At 40.5% G+C, this 17,465-nt stretch overlaps 1 protein-coding gene across 1 annotated transcript in view; it reads right to left on the minus strand.

Moving 5' to 3' along the window:
* The window catches only part of aspscr1 (ASPSCR1 tether for SLC2A4, UBX domain containing), a 22,840-nt gene extending 5,990 nt beyond the window's left edge, over nucleotides 1–16,850 (minus strand). Inside the window, exons 1-14 of the mRNA XM_005925066.3 lie at nucleotides 16,724–16,850; nucleotides 16,445–16,500; nucleotides 15,889–16,003; nucleotides 13,078–13,178; nucleotides 10,994–11,051; nucleotides 10,820–10,893; nucleotides 9,252–9,783; nucleotides 8,829–8,888; nucleotides 7,269–7,408; nucleotides 6,354–6,435; nucleotides 6,205–6,271; nucleotides 5,787–5,849; nucleotides 4,580–4,632; nucleotides 136–187 (exon numbers count right to left, since the gene is read on the minus strand). Coding sequence (XP_005925128.1) covers nucleotides 136–187; nucleotides 4,580–4,632; nucleotides 5,787–5,849; nucleotides 6,205–6,271; nucleotides 6,354–6,435; nucleotides 7,269–7,408; nucleotides 8,829–8,888; nucleotides 9,252–9,783; nucleotides 10,820–10,893; nucleotides 10,994–11,051; nucleotides 13,078–13,178; nucleotides 15,889–16,003; nucleotides 16,445–16,500; nucleotides 16,724–16,813 — 1,543 coding nt within the window. The 5' untranslated portion in view covers nucleotides 16,814–16,850. The remainder of the gene's footprint in view (nucleotides 1–135; nucleotides 188–4,579; nucleotides 4,633–5,786; nucleotides 5,850–6,204; nucleotides 6,272–6,353; nucleotides 6,436–7,268; nucleotides 7,409–8,828; nucleotides 8,889–9,251; nucleotides 9,784–10,819; nucleotides 10,894–10,993; nucleotides 11,052–13,077; nucleotides 13,179–15,888; nucleotides 16,004–16,444; nucleotides 16,501–16,723) is intronic.
* Nucleotides 16,851–17,465: the final 615 nt, after the last annotated feature.

Raw genomic sequence — 17,465 nt, forward strand, 5'->3', positions numbered from 1 at the left:
CACACACACACACACACACACACACACACACACACACACACACAGTAAGCTATTGTTTTGTTACATTACATTCCTCGATAATACACCAGTATCTAATCCAAGTCAGCATATGAAAGAAGGAAATCAAACAAAAACCTGTCTTGACATCAGAGCCGAAGTACACGAGCGCACCAGGAAACAGGTCGGCCTGCAGACACACAGAGGAGCAGAGCAGGAGTGAACGGAAGCTTCTAAAAATGTCTGGCACACATTACAATTTCTGCAAAACACGAAAGAATCCAAACAAAACCACCTCCCGCTACACGCAAACTGAGAGCTGCCGCCACATCCAAGTCAAAGTCAGGTTCATTTTTGGGGATGATTCATCGCTCGGGGGACCTGAACCAGCAACCGTTGGTTCTTTGAAGCCGACCACAAATTGAGCACCAATCACATGGTTAGTGAAAACACTTTCACCCCTGAAGCACCACATTCCTCTCCAGTGATAGTCTTAATGGGTATAATGGGCCAGTTGCAGCCAGAAATTATCAACCGTACAATTATGAGGTGGAAATGCAGACAGACAGGCAGGCAGGGCACACGCCTGTCAGACTAAGAGAAAGGAAAGACAACATCTGCTGCACAGGAGCTTCAGCGAGTGGTCATCATCGCCGCAATGTCTGCAGGTGTAAATAAGTCTGAGCTGAATTTAAGACTAGATTCGTCTAAAAAAATGAGGATAGCAGCTGAAACCAGGAAAAAACTTAAAGAGCTCAGTCAAAAATAATTCTAAATGTAATGCAATAATCAGGGTATTAAGTAAAAATCTAAAAAGATGAGGTGTAGGAGGTGAAAAAAAAAAAGAGACCTCAGCACACTAGTGCTGCTGCGTCGTGAGGATTTCTAGGCACCAGCTTTTAAATCCAAGATTAATCTTTATCATTAAGCCATTCGTTGTTACACTCACATCTTCCTGAGGCCATCGAGCAGGCTGGCCAACAAGGCCTTCTTCAATATAATCATCATCAGGGTTTTTCCTCAGTGTGTCGTAAACCTCGAGGCCAAACGATCTAAACTGACCCACGCCTGGCTTGAGAATTTGTGCCTCTTTGTATTTGTATTGTTTTTTAGGCATGAGTTAAAGCTAGCTAATGTTACCTACTCTTACGAAACCTCAGTGTGTAGAAATAGTGGTGGTGGGTTCTGGAAATTCTTTTAATTAAAACGTTTACGACCCATCCGAGCTGAATTTAAGACGATTCACGACTTCAAAAGGCCTTTTATTGGTAAGTGTGTATGTAAGACATTAAAACAAAATTAAAAACACTAAAGTCCTAAAGATGTTTCTGCTGCTTTCCCTCTTCCTTCATCTAGTTAACAGATCCTCTTACGACATACTGATGAGCAGCAGACGCTCCGCTCCAGGAATCCTGAAAGAACTGATCTGTTTATCACAGACACATACGTGCAGAGCTGTGAGAGAGTGACATGTGCCTCCTAAAGAGCTTTATTACCACGTAAACAAATGCCCTGAAAAAGAGAGGTTCAATAGCTTCCTTCAGTCTCACAGATGAAACTTCATAAACATTTTCTGACTCATAAGCAGGTGACAGAGAAAAAAGGATTGCTCTGCTCCATTTAAGTGCGTCGCACTGGATCAGCAACCAAAACCATCCCTAAAAATCTTTTTAAATTTATATGCGATAACCAAGAACACTAAAATACAACACTTAGAGCATCTTTTCACATAAATTACACAGTCTAAGCACCGCAGCGTTTTAAAATCCACTTTCTGAATCCCGACTTTCAACAGTTCTTATCAATACTACTAAAATCTCTAATAATCCTCCTTTAAATGATCTCAAAACTCGCATCAACAATGTATATTGATCAGAAGCAAAATTTAAAAAGGAGGTGGAAATACCCCCGTTATAAACCCATCCAGCCTTTTCCATCCAAACAGCTGGTGTGAAGGCTCCCAAAGTGCAGCAAGAAAATATCCTCTATATCTTCTATTGCTCAATTTTGTTGAGCATGTGTGACTTGCTGATCAGTTTCCTGATCTTAGCCGACAGAAGTGACACCTGGTGTTGCCTTCCACATTCAAAGACACTTTCTTCCTCATTCTGATCCTCGGCCTGAACTTCAGCGGGTCGTCGTTTTGACCACGTCTACTTGCTTGAATGTGCTGAGATGCTGCTATTTGATTGATCGATTAGATATTCGTGTTAAAAAGCAAAGTTAACTGCTGTATTTAAGATGTGTCTGCTGAATATATGTTTGCTACAGCTTGTGAATATAAGTAACTGCACTTCTTGTCACTCTCGACAACCTGCTTTTATCCTTGTGAGGTCTGTACTTTGTCCTGGATCCAAAATGACTTAAATCATGTAGAGACTGGGCTCTGTTCAGTTCCTCCCAACAGGTAACTGTTTCCTACATGTGCCTGAAGAACTTCATGGTAGAGGTCATCTCTGTCCACATAAACTGCATATGTGCAAAGACATAATAAGACAGAAACCAGACATTTAAAAAAAATCTGGACCAAAACTCTTCAGAAGAATTCTGCAACAGTAAGAAATGACTAACGTTGAAGGGGAAAAAAGCTTTTTTTTTAAAGTTTATTGTGTCAAAATTGTTGATGGGGATTCCCTATAATGCAGTCTTAATGTCCCGATAATCAGCGTAATTGCAGTTGATGAAGATGACAGCTCAAACTAAGATTGCTGCTGAGTTGCTAGGAGGACAAATATCTTTTTTCTTTTTTAGAGGAATGAGGCTCTTCAGACACTCTAATCAGCAGTTAAAATATACATTAGACGCAGCAATGATGCCATAAAACATTTTGCATATAACTTTCCCTCCAGACTCTTAGATAATCAGCAGCGTAAAATAAAGGCTGTAGCTGGGGTCTGGCGGGTTCACCCAACACCACAGGCCGTCTTACACACACACTGTCCTTTCTCTGGTTGCTAAATTGGGACACACTGGCCTAATTGCTATTATTACAGCCCTGTGAGCAGGAAACAATGTGTTACAGTGAAACAACAGGCATTCCTGCAATCCTGCTCCGTCTGGCAGCAGCAGCAACATTTCCATTCGGGAAAAAGACGAGGCCAACGAGAAGAGACCAGTGTGTGTGGGAGGGAGAGGGTGAGTGTGTTTAAATTAAAAAAAAAAAAAAAAAAAAAAAAAAAAAAGAAGAAGAGAGGAATGGAGAGAGAAAAGGAAAAAGAGGCAGAACAGATCCTGATGGAAGACAGAGGGGGAGACGGATGAGGGAGGGGATGACTGGTATCAAAGGACTTCTGGGTTGGGAAACATTCCTTTCCTGACATGACACAAAGTGATTAAAGTGTGTGTGTGTGTGTGTGTGTGTGTGTGTGTGTGTGTGTGTGTGTGTGTGTGTGTGTGTGTGTGTGTGTGTGTGCGTGCCAACGTCTATGTGACATGACAAAAAAAGATTAAAGATTCTTTAAATGTGTGTGTCGAAGATTGATGTATAGACAGGGAAGCGGAGCCAGACAGAGTGTGCGTATGGGAGAAATGACACCAAGGAGGATTAAAGATTTTGTTTTTGCGCACTTTAACGCTTTTAAGTCCCTAATGGATAGAGACATGGGGTTGAGAGAGGAGGGGTGAGGCACAGGAGAGGGCCGGAGAGAGGGACCATGTGGGTGCTGGAGTTGGAGGAGGAAAGAAAAGAAGAAGAAAAAAAAGGAAAAGAAAGCCAGAGTTGGGGTACAGGAGAGGGACGAGTACTGAAAAAACAGACGGGGAGAGTTCAGAAGGGGATGAAAAGATGAAAAACAAAGAATGACATCAGAACATCAGACGTGATTCGGAGCGATCGTGACACCAAAGGGGTATGAACACACCAACGCAGCCATATTTCAAAGTGCACTTTTGAGGATTGTTATCTTTTATAGCAGTCCCTCAGAGGAGCTGAATCTTGCTCATCATCACAACACGATATCACTTCAAAAATCACTTCAAACATCCGCCTCTTCCTCCACTTCTTCTGTGCGCTTCAGGTTGAATCAAAGTGTCAAGTGAAAGAACGAAAGGCGCCGATGACAAAAATGTTTGCCAAAATAAAGTGTCTAAAAATACAAGAACCAGCAGTGCGCGGGAGTGTCGAGGTGATCAAGCATATGTATCTCTTCACATTTTGAATAAACTCAAAGGCTACAAAGCATCAAAGCTGCCCGTTGCTCTGCATGTGTGTGTATGTGTGTGAGCGCTGGTGTGTTTGTGTGTCGAGATCAAAGTAAGGCCTGTATTAACCCCATGTGCCAGTCTGGGAAAAATCAAGCCCAGCTGGGGTCAAGGACAGTGGAGAGGGGGGAACAAGTGCGAGCAGAAGCGAGGGAAGAAGGGAGAACGGGAATGTAGCGAGGCTTTGAAGAGCAGAGGAGGACCAGCTGATATATTTTATGTCCATGTTGAGGGGGGAAAAAAAAAAAAAAAGGTTTTGTAGTCGTTTTCTGCAGTTTCACAGTGATGAAGTTTTTTCGGTTTAATTCAGCCGTTTTATTACTGAGTATTATTACTTAGAAGCTCTATCAAGGTAATCGAAGGACAGTGTGAGGAGTCGTACCTGGAAAAGCGTAGCTGAAGGGTCATCCAGAATAGTTTTTGGAGGGGTAATGACTGAAAAAGGAATAAGAAAAGTGGTCAAAATGATCAACTGTGAATAAAAGTCTATAATACAACATATACATGAACACAGGAAAGTTAATGCTGACAAATGAATGAAAAACAAATGGACGCGGCACAGAGACTTACGATTTTACAAAACAACAGGAGCAACTTTTAACTAAAAAAAAAAAAAAAAGACGCTTTACAAAAAAAAAATCAAATTCACATTTGATCTGTAATCTGGAAACATGGCAGAAAAACTGATACAGTTTCAAAGCTTTGTGTGTAGGCAGCACATATCAAGGCTAAAACTGGTTGTTCCTGTTATTTTTACAAGTGGAGTTAAATAAAAAAAATAAAACAATGGTAAAAATAAAAGCAGGTTATATTGCTGATAATTTTAAGGTTGATCATTTTGAGATGAGGTGAAACTGGAGATTAAAACCATGGGTGTGTCGCCAACAAATCTCCAACGACTGTGTGATGTTATGTCGATATGGACCAAAAATCAAAAATGTTTCCAGCATCTCTCTGAATATCTGTGCCACGAAGAACGGAGGCACCTCTGAAGGCAAAAGGGGTTCGACTCAGTACAAGGTCTAACCTAATAAAATGTCTCTTAAATGCTTACTCTATAAGGAAAAAAAAGGTTTTGCTTTGGATAGCTGTCACCAAACCTCACTTTCAGTAACCTCATACATCTTAAACTCGCTCAAATGTACCTGCACATAGTTTAAATAAAAAAAGCGACATTATCAGTAAAATCTAACTGAAGAAAATCCAAATCCAGGCAATTCAAATGAAAACAATTCAAACTGATAATTTGGATCCAAAACGTTTGTAGAAAATTCCTCCTTTTTCAGGCTCATAGAAAAGTTGGCCTCATTGCATGTAGATCTCTAGAAATTTTGAGTTTATCAGCATTTTTTGCAGTTTTGGTCAAAATTCTAAGTGTTAATTTTGCATTTATTTGACACTAGAGGAGGTTGGATTAAGCCAGTCATCAGATTTGAGCTTTTTCAGGTGATTTCAATGTGCTTGTAATTATGATCAGAACTATTATCCTATCTGATTTGGAATAAACCAGAAGCAGAAACTGATGCTGTAACATGGTCAGACCTTCACAGGATGAAGATGACGATTCGGGGAAATGTAACGATACTCACACAGGTAGAAACTGAGCTGAGGGTCCTCCAAGTGACTCCTTACAAAGTGCCTCAGAGCATCAACTGGACACAAGACACAAACAAGGACACAGATTACCAGCTGAAGCACAAACTGGGCTGTGTGCAGCTACATCGGTCTCTGTGTGGACTGTAATTCATTTGTCAGAAGGAATTTCCCTGCAATTTGTTGTTCTGCTGGTTGTCGTGTTGCTTTCGGGCTGAGGTGCATCTCATCGCTGGAATTACAGACCTGTCTCATTCTTTCAGTCTGTCACTGTGGTGTGGCTACAGTCGTAAATGTGGTGAGGGAGCCGCAAGTAGCTTTCACATTGCAGCCATACCTGTGGCTAGCCAGCTGAAATGAACACTCTCCATACTGCATGCACACACACACATGGAGGCACACACAAACACACACCTGTCTCTAGAGGCCGGAAGAAGCCCTGTAGAACATATCTGTCTGGAAACTGGACCCTCAGGACCACCTGGAGAGGCAGAGTGGGCTATTTATAGTCTGTATGTTTTAAACGTACATATATTAAAATGTTATTATGTGTACGAGCTTACTTTGGGATATCTATCCATCTTCTCCTTTATCTGTGATTCTCTCAGAGATTTAGTCATAAGCGGAGCCTCCTCCAAAAACTTCCTGAGGAATGAGGGACAGAGAGAGACACACACACAGAGTTACAATGAAATGAGCTGAGAAATAAAAAGCAGGTTGTTTAACCCACAATGAGTAAGATGTGCAAAGAAAACAAAGAATCACTGTTTCTTTCCTACCGCTACTCGTGTGTGGCCGTGTGTGTGTGTGTGTGTGCGCGTGCGTGTTACAGGCAAATTGCTTTGGTCGGCTTAATTCCACCCTTGGTAATTGCAGTCATTGACATGGCAGTAGCCATGAGGCAGCCATGTCAGTGCAGACAGAGATTAAAGGATGCGAGCGGTGAGGTCTCAACCTGACGGTATTTGGTCGATGGCTGGAAGATAAACGTCTACACGAAACAGAACTACTAATTGCTCCCAGCGTGCCATATTTAGAAGCTTTTGTAGTGTTTGTGTGTTGTCTTATAAATGAGAACATGTTTGCAAACACACACGATGTCTCAACAGCTGTGGTCTGCTGACGCCACATCCAGAGATTGCAGAATAAACTTGAACGCATCTGTTTTGAAGAAGCGCTCATAAATAACTGAAAACTTCAAACTGGTCATAAATTTTAAAAAATAAACAAGTAAAAATACAGAAATGCACACAGTGATGCCCAGCATTCTCCCTGCCTATTGCCTCTCATCACTGCTAGGCTATTTTTGCAATTAAGGGTTATACATGGACAAAACACCGCAGGACTGAATGCCAAACTGACTAATTATCTGTTCCAAACAGCGCAGAAACACATCGGATCCAGACGTGTTTCTGCAGCAACAAGGTATTTGTGCTAAATACTGCACCCAGTCACTCAACCATTTCCTCCTTCCCCACCTCTCGCTCTTCAGCTGGGCAAAGCGCTTCCGCACATCATCCACGGTCACTTCAAAGAACTCGTCGGGCAGATCCCCGTAGTCCTCAGACTGATGGGATGTGGAGTCCAGGTGGTAGATGAGAGGCTCCCTCTCCACTGGCTGCAGACAGAGGGAGATATAAGAGTGTCCGTAACAATATTTGGATCTCAAGTGTCCAAATTTTAGCTTTATTGATCACAGCAGAAGTCTTGTTTACTTCTCACGATCCCTATTCACTTTTCGGCCACGGTAGAATTTTGCCCTTCCCTGAGCCTGGTTCTGTTGAACATCTCTTCCTGTTAAAAGAAAGTTCTTCTTCCCCACCATCGCCAAATGCTGCTCCTCCTAAGTGATCGTCTGAGTTTTCTCTTAAATGTATTCAGAATTTACTGCACAACATTGCATAAATTTTAATGTGCCTTGAATTTAAAGGTTTCTTTAGACAAACTGAATACAGCTGCCTGGGGCTCAGGAGGTAGAGAGGGTCATCTACCAATCAGAAGGTTAGCGGTTCGATCCCCTGCTTCTCCACATGGTGAAGAGCACGTGGGCATTGGACGGTATGTATGAAAGCTGACAACCACTGACCAATAAACATCTACAAACAATTTCTGTACACCAGTGATGCCCCCCCCCCACAAAGAGCCAGACCACAGCTGAACCAGGAAACTTCTAAACTATTTGTATTGCACAGTTTCACAACAGTTTGAGCCCCTTTTAATCATCATCATCATCATCCCAATCTACTGTGGTAAAGATGTAAGTTTACCAGCATGTATTTTGTTCAGTGTTCTGGTTAAATGAGGCTGAGATGTCGACTCTGTCAGGACTCTGCATTGAGGTATAATGATGTGAAACTGGATGTATGCATTGTAGTGTAACATAAACCTTATTTTGAGGTAAAGCCTGTAGCTTCTTATAAATCAAATGCAGGTTTTAGTCCTAGTGGCCACTAAAATTACTCTTGGCTTTCTCCGCAATCATTCAGATAAGAGTTTCAAAATAAAATAAAACAGCTTCTGGGTGTCTAGACTTAAACGTACAGTTCGTTTACCCTGGTCTGAATCATTTGATAAGATTGTAAATTCAAACTCAAACCAAGGGAACTCCAAGCAAACCAAAATGCATCACTACAAACCACGTGGGGATATTAGCCCATTTATTGGCCAAATGGGTTTGGGGAGCAACAAAAGTAAATACAGGAAGAAGGTGCTGCCTTCTGGACCAGTGGGGAAGATTAATAATTTACGTTGATTTCACGGCTAGTTGCTAACCTTGGCACATCTATAGTGTCTTGCTGCATTTCAGAGTAGCAAGCATAGATTGGTACGGTAGGTTTCTCAAAGGGTCTCGGTGTGGGTGATTTACTGTGTTCAATCCTGCACAAACGAACTACACAAAGCTGGAAAACCAAACAGAGTTCAATTTAAACTGACTAAACACTGCAGATATGAAAACACTGTTAATTTATGAAGGAGTTGGAAATCCACAAACAGAGAAATTGGTCATCTGAAATAAAGAGGTTACAGAACAAACTTACCTCTAAGAACTCCTCCGCATCACCCATACTATCATGCTGCACCTTGGTAGTGGTTTTACACTGAAAGGAGCAGAAAAGGTCCAGTTTCACCAATTACTGATCAGATCAGGACTGTAAACATTCAATTTAAAAAGGACAATTCTTGAAGCCCACAAAAAAAATGCCCTTAATAAGCAACATAATCGGATTTGAGGTGGTAAGTTTTCATAAATGTGCAAACACATGGCTTTAACAGAAAACATCAATATGAGCTTCAGATTTCTCAGCTTTTATCTTTCATTGTCTTTATATTTTGTGAGCTTGTGGTTTATGTTAAAAACTTGGTTAATGGCAGCATAAGGGCCAAGAAGACACACTAGCTAATAACAAAAAATATCTAGTGCATACACCTGGCAGGCCGAGTAAACTCAGGGTTTGGCTGACCTTTGTGCTTGAACCGTGGTTGGATTTGGCTTTCTTGGCTTTGGGTGACTCAACAGCAGCGGTCAGCGCTGACAGAGATGAGGATGATGATGAAGAGAGGGAACGTGCAACTCCTCCAGCTGGACCGCCGAGGCGCTGACCACCTCCGGAGAAAGGAATGAAAGGAGCTGAAGAAGTCGGAGATGATGGGTGGCAGTTTAGTCCTGACGGCCCCGCTTTTTCACCATCGTCCTCTGGTGTTTGACTTCCTGTGGGAGGGTCTTTAGGTCGAACGGCATCCTGGAGGTTTGGAGGGTCTTCTTGTTGAACGGGTAGTGTGATTGTAGAAGTGGCAGAAGATGGCACAGTTTGGGTTTCCGCCGGCTTATCTGGGCTTGGCACATCTGTTGCTGACATTTCTGGAACCGATGGAGCGGGATCCGGCTGCGGGGATGAACTGGGTGTGGTTTCCATGGCAATGGGCGTAGTTGGCATAGCGGGTGTATCCATTTCAGCTTTTTCTTCCGAGTTTTTTTCCTTTTTGAGTAAAAACCTTAAACATAAATCATAAAAACAGCTAGTAAATGTACCAGAAAGCATAAACCTTAGTAATAAAATCAAGATTTCAGCTCCAAACAGTTTATATTGTTTTAATACAGTGCGATTTTTTTTTTATTTTTTTTTTAGTTCTTTCCCCTTCAACGTAATCTCCGTGGTTCCACTATGGACCAAACCTAAAGCTCCTACTACATTTGAATTACTCTCATTGCCGAGGATCATCACTGCTGATTGATATTTCTTTGTCTATGAGCCAGAGAACAAAAAGCAGTTTGCAGTGTCCACATAAGGTGCACTGGGCGTGTAGTTGTCTTATGCCGAGATGTCGGGTGTGCTCTCAGGCCATCTTTTTTAAATTTTACATTTAAAGTGTTTGCATCCGTAAATAAGTCCACGTCTGTACAAGTGACATCAATTGCATCATCAGATAATGAATGAGCCTTTTTTGTGACTGCACCGGACGTATCTGTGGTGTAACTATACTATAACATTCCAACAACAAATTCGCCCATTAGGGAGACTTGTGATAGAATGTGTTATAACGGAAACAACTAGTGGCTGATAGCATCGCCAACCAAGTACAGACTTTGCTATACTGTGTTGGGCACCACTGATTTGTGAAGATATCTACTGGAACATACTGAGGCATCTGACAGAAAATAGGGTGATTTGTGGCACGTAGCATCTTGCACCTGTTCACAGTACACTGAAAACATTTGAGTTTTTTGGCCGAGACATTCAGGTAGCCCTATTTGACTCTCTAAGACATCTTCCTTTTCTTCAAACACAGAGAAGGAGATGTAGCACTGCCAGTGGTTTAGAAGGGACTTCTAGGGAGTGACCAAATGTAGCAGGTGGTGCTAAATCGGCAGATGCAGTTTATTGCTGCAAAAGGAGACCATCTTGAAGGACACTTTTCTGCTTGTCACAGCTGCAGTCATCTTGTAGACTCTCTATATATGATGTTTTAAATACATAATTAATAAAGTCACACCCACAAAATGCATGAAGCATGAAAACTAGCAGCTTACCTGACAATGGCACTTCCTCCGGTAAGACCTAGAGACTTCAAAGAGGCCTTCTTTAGTTCTTCTTCGCCACTCACCTGCACATCCACAGACATGCACATGTGGACAAGCAGCTGTGTTATCATAAAATTCACTTTCATCTCCTGAGAAAGGGAGAGTTAAAAGACCGCTGCATACCTCATCTCTCATGTAAACACACACAGGAGTGGATCCTGAGTCGGATAGCTCCAACACACTGGTGATGTTGAGATGACATGCACGCACACAGAGACACACACACAGAGATTAAAAATTGCCCAAATGATTTTCATTTGCTTTAAACAAAACCCACAAGTGGTTTTCCTGGTTGAGGATAATAAGCTTGGTGATTTTACAATAAAACCTCATGCAATGCAGTGGCACACTATCAGCATGTGTAAACCATGTGTGCACAATCCCGTGTAGTACCTAATTGAACCATAAATGTTTTACTATTGTTCTCTTCAATTCTGAATATCAAAGCTTTCCTCTGTGCTTCATAACATTCCTTGAGCTTTTTACGTTGCCGCGGAGCTAACATTCATTTCATGGAAGCATGACTTGCTTGGAAAAGTATCAACAAATGCAGTGATGTCATTTAATGGAGTGGAGATGAGGGCTGGACGGATGCGTGAGCACCTGGGACCGCACAGCTGGAACTACTGAGCAACAGCTGCATGTGTGTGCGGGCGTGTGTGTTAGAATGAAGCTTAAACTTCAGTAGAGGAGTGGTGAGAAGAAGGAATGTTATCCTGGCGTGCTTTCATTGTGACAATCTTCACGCTATGGAAGATGGATGAAATGCAGTGTTGAGTCCATTAATCTCTTCGTGTAACACCATGACCAAAGTTTACTTTCTTTCTTGTCTACAGTTTCAGTTTTATTTTTCAATTCTTTTTTAAAAATATTACACTTACAAACCAAACTTTCCAATATAGTAAAAATCTTTCCAAGACATCGATGTACCGATCGAAATGTGGTACACGGTGCTCAAAAATCTGTCAAAAAAATGTTTTAGTATCACTTTGGGAAGCTACGAAGCTGCAACGTCAGAGCATTACTGTAGTCAGGAGCCTCGCGGAGTAATCTGGGTCCGCTTCAGGTCCCAAAGTCAAACGAACACTGCGGCATCACTGAGAGTTAAAACTGTCTAAATTCTTTCATCTTTAATAAAATGATCAGCGTTGCTGCTTTACCAGGTGTAACAATTAAGTTTAACATCCAGGCATCCATGAAAACAGTTTTGTTTTTTTTGTTTTTTAAATTTAACAGAGTTAGAAGTTAGCAGGAAGTTAGCTCGCTAGCTTCCACCTAAACATGATATAGCATGTTCTGACAGAGATTTCCAAAAAAATTAAAAACATACAACTATGCTATAACTTCCAACGTAAATGAAGACACCTTATGTATGAAAACCGACTCGTTCATCGACAGTGTGTTTTATAATCAGGTGTGCCTTGTGGTCAGTAAAATATGGTACATTTTTACATCATCTAGTAATTCTTTTTCTATGAGTTCATCATGTAGCTCTACTTGTAGTTCCTCTATATCTTATTTTTTTCACTCTACCAGTAATTCTTTTATTTCTTTGTATTCTAATTTCTTCTATTCTTTCTTGTTCTTGTACTAGTTCTTTGTCTTCTAATTCTAGTACTTATAATTCTTCTATTTAACTTCTGCCAGCTTCTTCTTCTACTACTTGCTCCTCTTTCAAGTCTTCTAGTTGTTCCTGTTGTCCTAGTACTTCTGATACATATTCTTGTCTTTTTCCCTAACTCTTCTCGCAGCCCTTTCAGTCTTTTCTTCTTACAGTAATTCTTTTAGTTCTTCTCATTCTTGATCTTTTATTTCTTTCCTTTTGTAGTTTCTTGCCTTCTAAATCTGATATGTGTTCTGCAACAAGTTTATCATATTCTTGCAGTTCCTCCTATTCTAAGTCTTCTTTTTGTGCAATTTTTCACTCATGAGAATACACACTTAAAGTATGGATCAATATCTAGCCCTTTCCAAAACAAACAAACACACAACCACGTTGCATGATCTAAATACGTGAAGTGAACAGGGGTGAAAAGGGAGGCCCTGTATGCTAGAAATTCTCACAGTAACTAACAACATAAAAATCTATTTAGTCGGCATTCAACACAATTTAATTTACTTTTGAGGCCTTTTAACGGTTGTTGTTGTTGTTGTTTTTTTACAAAGACACACAGATTCTGCCCCTGTACAAATGTTCATGCACACACCTGATTTCTGGAAAATGTGTGAGCACTTCCCACAGAGTCTGTCCACAGGAGAACGAACCCTGGAGCCGAGAGCCGTCCTCCATCTGTAGTGCAATCCGCACCTGACACGTATGAAACCACAGGAACACAGATTAAGCATAAAGACCAAAGGCGCTCTTTAACCATTAACCAAATAAAAACAATAATGGAAATAAAAAGCAGGTCTAAACTATCAACATGAGACAGTCCAAAGCTCTGGTTAGCATTTGTTTCATTTATTACGGTAAGTTGGATAGTGACAGATCCAACAAAGGGCACCAGCTGGATCTGAGTAAGACACTGCTTTTATGCCCCATAAATACAAAAGAAAGACATCAACCAAAAAGTAAGCCCACTATGCCTTTCCTTATTTTCTATTATCTTACAGTGGAGGATGAACATGTTAAACATGACCGAAGATTAAAATAAGTAGATCAGCATATATATAAGTAATGGATGTGAGCCCAGAGCACAAGATTCAAACTGCTCTAAATGCTCAGTTTGACCAAGGTTTTCCTACATTAGGATCCGCATGATGTCGGTGAAAGTGGACATCCTCAAGCACAGCAGTCCCAGCTAACTGCAGTTTAGATCTTGTGTTTCTAGGCAGCAGCCAATCAGAAGAAAGTTGGCTTTAAACACCTATAACAGCTCGTTTTGGATGGAGGATGAACAGAGCCTGCATCCAGCCCCAGTTTAAGATAAATAAGGATTATTTTGGACTATCCATCATGCATAGCTACTCTAACAGCCCAAGAATAAAACTAAGGAGGAGGAAATAAGCACAATGAGGCCCCTTTAAACACATAATTATCACAGTACGATTTTCTTTAAATTATTTACATAGATTTTTCTTTTGATAGAAGCTAAAAGTAATAAAATCTAAAGTACAAGCACTTCACGCTGTTGGACTCACAAACATCTCCTTAAATGCCGAAAAGGAAATGATTTTGAAAATCCCCCGCGGTGGTCATTTGTAAGTTCTTGGCTCATCAGTCTTGATACATTTAGCAGGAAGAAAATTCTTTGATAATCAAAGATGATTAAGCTGCACATGTGGGCCTACCTCAGCCTGAAAATAAGTAACATCAGACATGAGTGCAAGTCTCTGTTGCTCTTTCTCTGAGTCACTCTGCGAGTTGTTTACTCTGCAACGGTGTTGTTCGGCACAGAAAGCACGCTGCATATCAGCACACCGGGAGAGATGAAACGAGGGCTTTGGCTGTCAACGGTCAAACACGAAACACTCCCACAAACCAGTCTGCCCCAGAGGTGCCTGCATGTGTGCGTCTGTATAAAATCTGCCAGGTATCAACAGTCAACCATCCATCAAATGAACAAAAACAGCAGATCAAACCCAGCCGTGAATTTTTACGGCATGGATTATGATGCCATGATGTCATAGGAAACTACAGCTCAGCTACAACAAAGTGTTTTGTTGGATAGGAATCAGAGAGAGAGCAGTGACAGAGAATTCAGGCATTTCCAGGTACGGACAATAAAGAAACCCACACACAGGGCTGACTGACCCACACATGAGGCTACTTAAGGCTATTCAAACATGATCATGAGTGGGACAAATAGCCCTAAGGGGACTCAAATTAATTTTATTTATTGAACAACATGCACACCACGCAAATAGCTTATGTGACCTTTCATAACAGAAGTCTACGCATTCACCTGTTATTTAAAAAACAAATGCGCCATTCAAGCTTAACTTAATTAAACCCCACTTACAGAAAACATGTAAAAAATAAAAGTGCTGGTGAGCTTCCTCTAATGGAAGGCTAAAATCTCTTTGCTGGGCACAAACACTTTTATATACAAGAAACACTCTGGTAAAGAAGTATGTTCTGAACATGTTTACCTTGGCCACTCACGGCTAAAAAGTCTGGCGAACTTTCATCGAGACAAAGTCACTTAAAATAAGTTAAGCAGATATTTTTTCACTCTGGTGTTTCAAATAACTCCCCACATAAATGACTGGAGGCATTTCAAAAAGGGATACCGAGTTGTGGTACTTCTATAAAAAAGGACTCTGGCAATGCCGATCCTGGAAATGAGCTCTTGTTTAATAATTTTTTTTATTAAGAGCATGTTTTGTGTTGCAATCAGACTTGAGGTAAAAAGAATTGTTTCCACATTTTTTCTGATTCATGCACACCATGAATCTGAAAAAAAAAAAAAAAGGAAAAAAAAGTCTCCAAACACTGGATTTGGAGGGTTTCCTTCCTTTCATACATAGATGCACCAAGTCTGCTTGCTTATAGGAAAAGTCGTAATCATGATAAATGTGGTCAATATTATAAAGTATGGACATTATTCACTAGATTAAGAGACACTGCGTAGATACTGGAGTTTAAAAAGTGTCTTTTTCTGGGCATTTTCTTCAACTATGAAAGATTCCTAGTTTGAGGTCAGGAGTAGACACAAACTCTTCTTTGGGGGAGCTCCAATTAAGTGCTCTTCTTTCACATGTTCACCATAAGAAACCTTAAAAGATTTACTTCCTTGATTAGATCGTTGTAGCCAAAAGTTGAACTATAGACACCCTGGTTGGGGTTAAACTAAAAGCTGAACTTTTAGGGAGAGTAAAAACACACCACTCTAAATGAAAGCTGTGCACTTGATTTATAACAAGGAAACCAAACAAACAAACCAAAAAAAAAAACCCAGGAGCAAAGAAGATAGTTACAATTATTTTGTTTTCGCAACAATTAGAGAGCAAAATCATAACTGACATTAAAATCTGACTAATCGTTGAGCCCCAAGTTGCACTTTGTTTGAACTGACCTGGCTGTCAGCTATAACTTGTTTCCTCGTACTCGTCACCATTTCCAGTTTGGCGTTGTTGGGCAGGTTTGCAAACCTCCATGGCCGCGTCAGGTCAACAATAGTCCTCTGAAACCTGCCAAAAATGTTAACAGTGGAGGAGAAAGCCAGCAATTAAATGTTTCATGTGGAGTAGCTGGACAGCTGTGAAGAATGATGTATGAGCCCGAGGACTAAATTTGATCAATGCATTACAAACAGTTATCAAATTTTAATTTGATTTAATTTTTTTGACACATAATTTGTCTTGTTTCTTTTTTCCTGCAATGACACCGATTTTTTAAATATAAGTAAACACGACCTGAAACCAAAACAGAGTTGCGTAATGTGTGAAAATCGCTTACAACATTTAACTAGCTTAACTTCTTTAACTACGTAAATATACGGATATTTCACACATTACTATCCCGCTACTGTACAGTGCGATTGTTTATGTATTAAAGTGTATTTGGATGTAATGAAAGGCTTTTAATCTCAAGGGACAAAAACTGATTTACAGCTACGTTCATTTGCTCACTTTAAACCGTGATCTTCTGGGTCAAATCCGTGCTTCTTGCAGACTTCCTCCAGCACCTGAAGGCGGAAAATGTTACAACACGAGTTATGCCACAAAATCTTCCAAATAATCTGATTTCATCCGCACGAAAACACAAACTGATCAGTCACTGGCTAACAACTGTTAGCCTAGCAAGCTAACTCGGAGGAAAGGAATTTAGTCCGGTTCTGTAACCAAAGCGCTGAATTCAATAAGCCGTCCACCTAAGTAAAGATGAAACACTCCTCTATAAAAGTTCACCTGCAGTAACGGCGTGTTTGGAGCCACTTTAACTGTTTGCCTTCTCCCATTGGGAGTGAGAACCGTTACAGCTGTGCCACTAGCAGCCATTGCGTGTCCTGACGTCACAGTGTTTGTTTGAATAAGCTTTATTGACTCTGTCGCAGCAACACTTAAAGGTGCAGTTCGTTCAACTTTTAAGATTTTCTTCGTCTCACCTTTATGAGCGTTATTACCAAGCAAAATAATGTAAATTATACAGACATTAAAAAAATTAAGAAGAAATAACCCCCACAATGTTCTAGCGTCCCACTGTAATAGTCAAATAGCACTTTAAGAGACATCTGCTAGTCTCTTAAAGTGCTACAGCATGACAAAAATACTAAGAACACAACTTGCACTATATATTCATTTACTAAGCCTTACTATAGTTTAGACTGGCTAGTAGTTTATTGTCTTTTATTTTAAAAAACGTTACAGTGAAATATGTTAACACCAAATTCAGTTCGGTTTGGGTTTATTCATACGGTGCATTTTTGTATTCAAAACAACCATTGTCTCAAAAAGAGCACAGAGACAGAAACATACCACATGCTATGGGAGAGGGTAGACACAATTTAATGACATGCAGTAGTGGCATGTAAATGCATCAGGAGTGAAAAGAGTGGACTAGAGAAGAAATGGTATGCATTGTAAATAAAAATTTACTTACTTTACTTTACTTACATTGTGTGAAGTGTCCCAGCAGCCTGAACCTATAAAA

This window comes from Haplochromis burtoni, unplaced genomic scaffold (genome assembly GCF_018398535.1).
Source record: "Haplochromis burtoni strain Fernald_Lab_line unplaced genomic scaffold, NCSU_Asbu1 Contig_70, whole genome shotgun sequence".
NCBI classification, from domain to species: Eukaryota; Metazoa; Chordata; class Actinopteri; order Cichliformes; family Cichlidae; genus Haplochromis; species Haplochromis burtoni.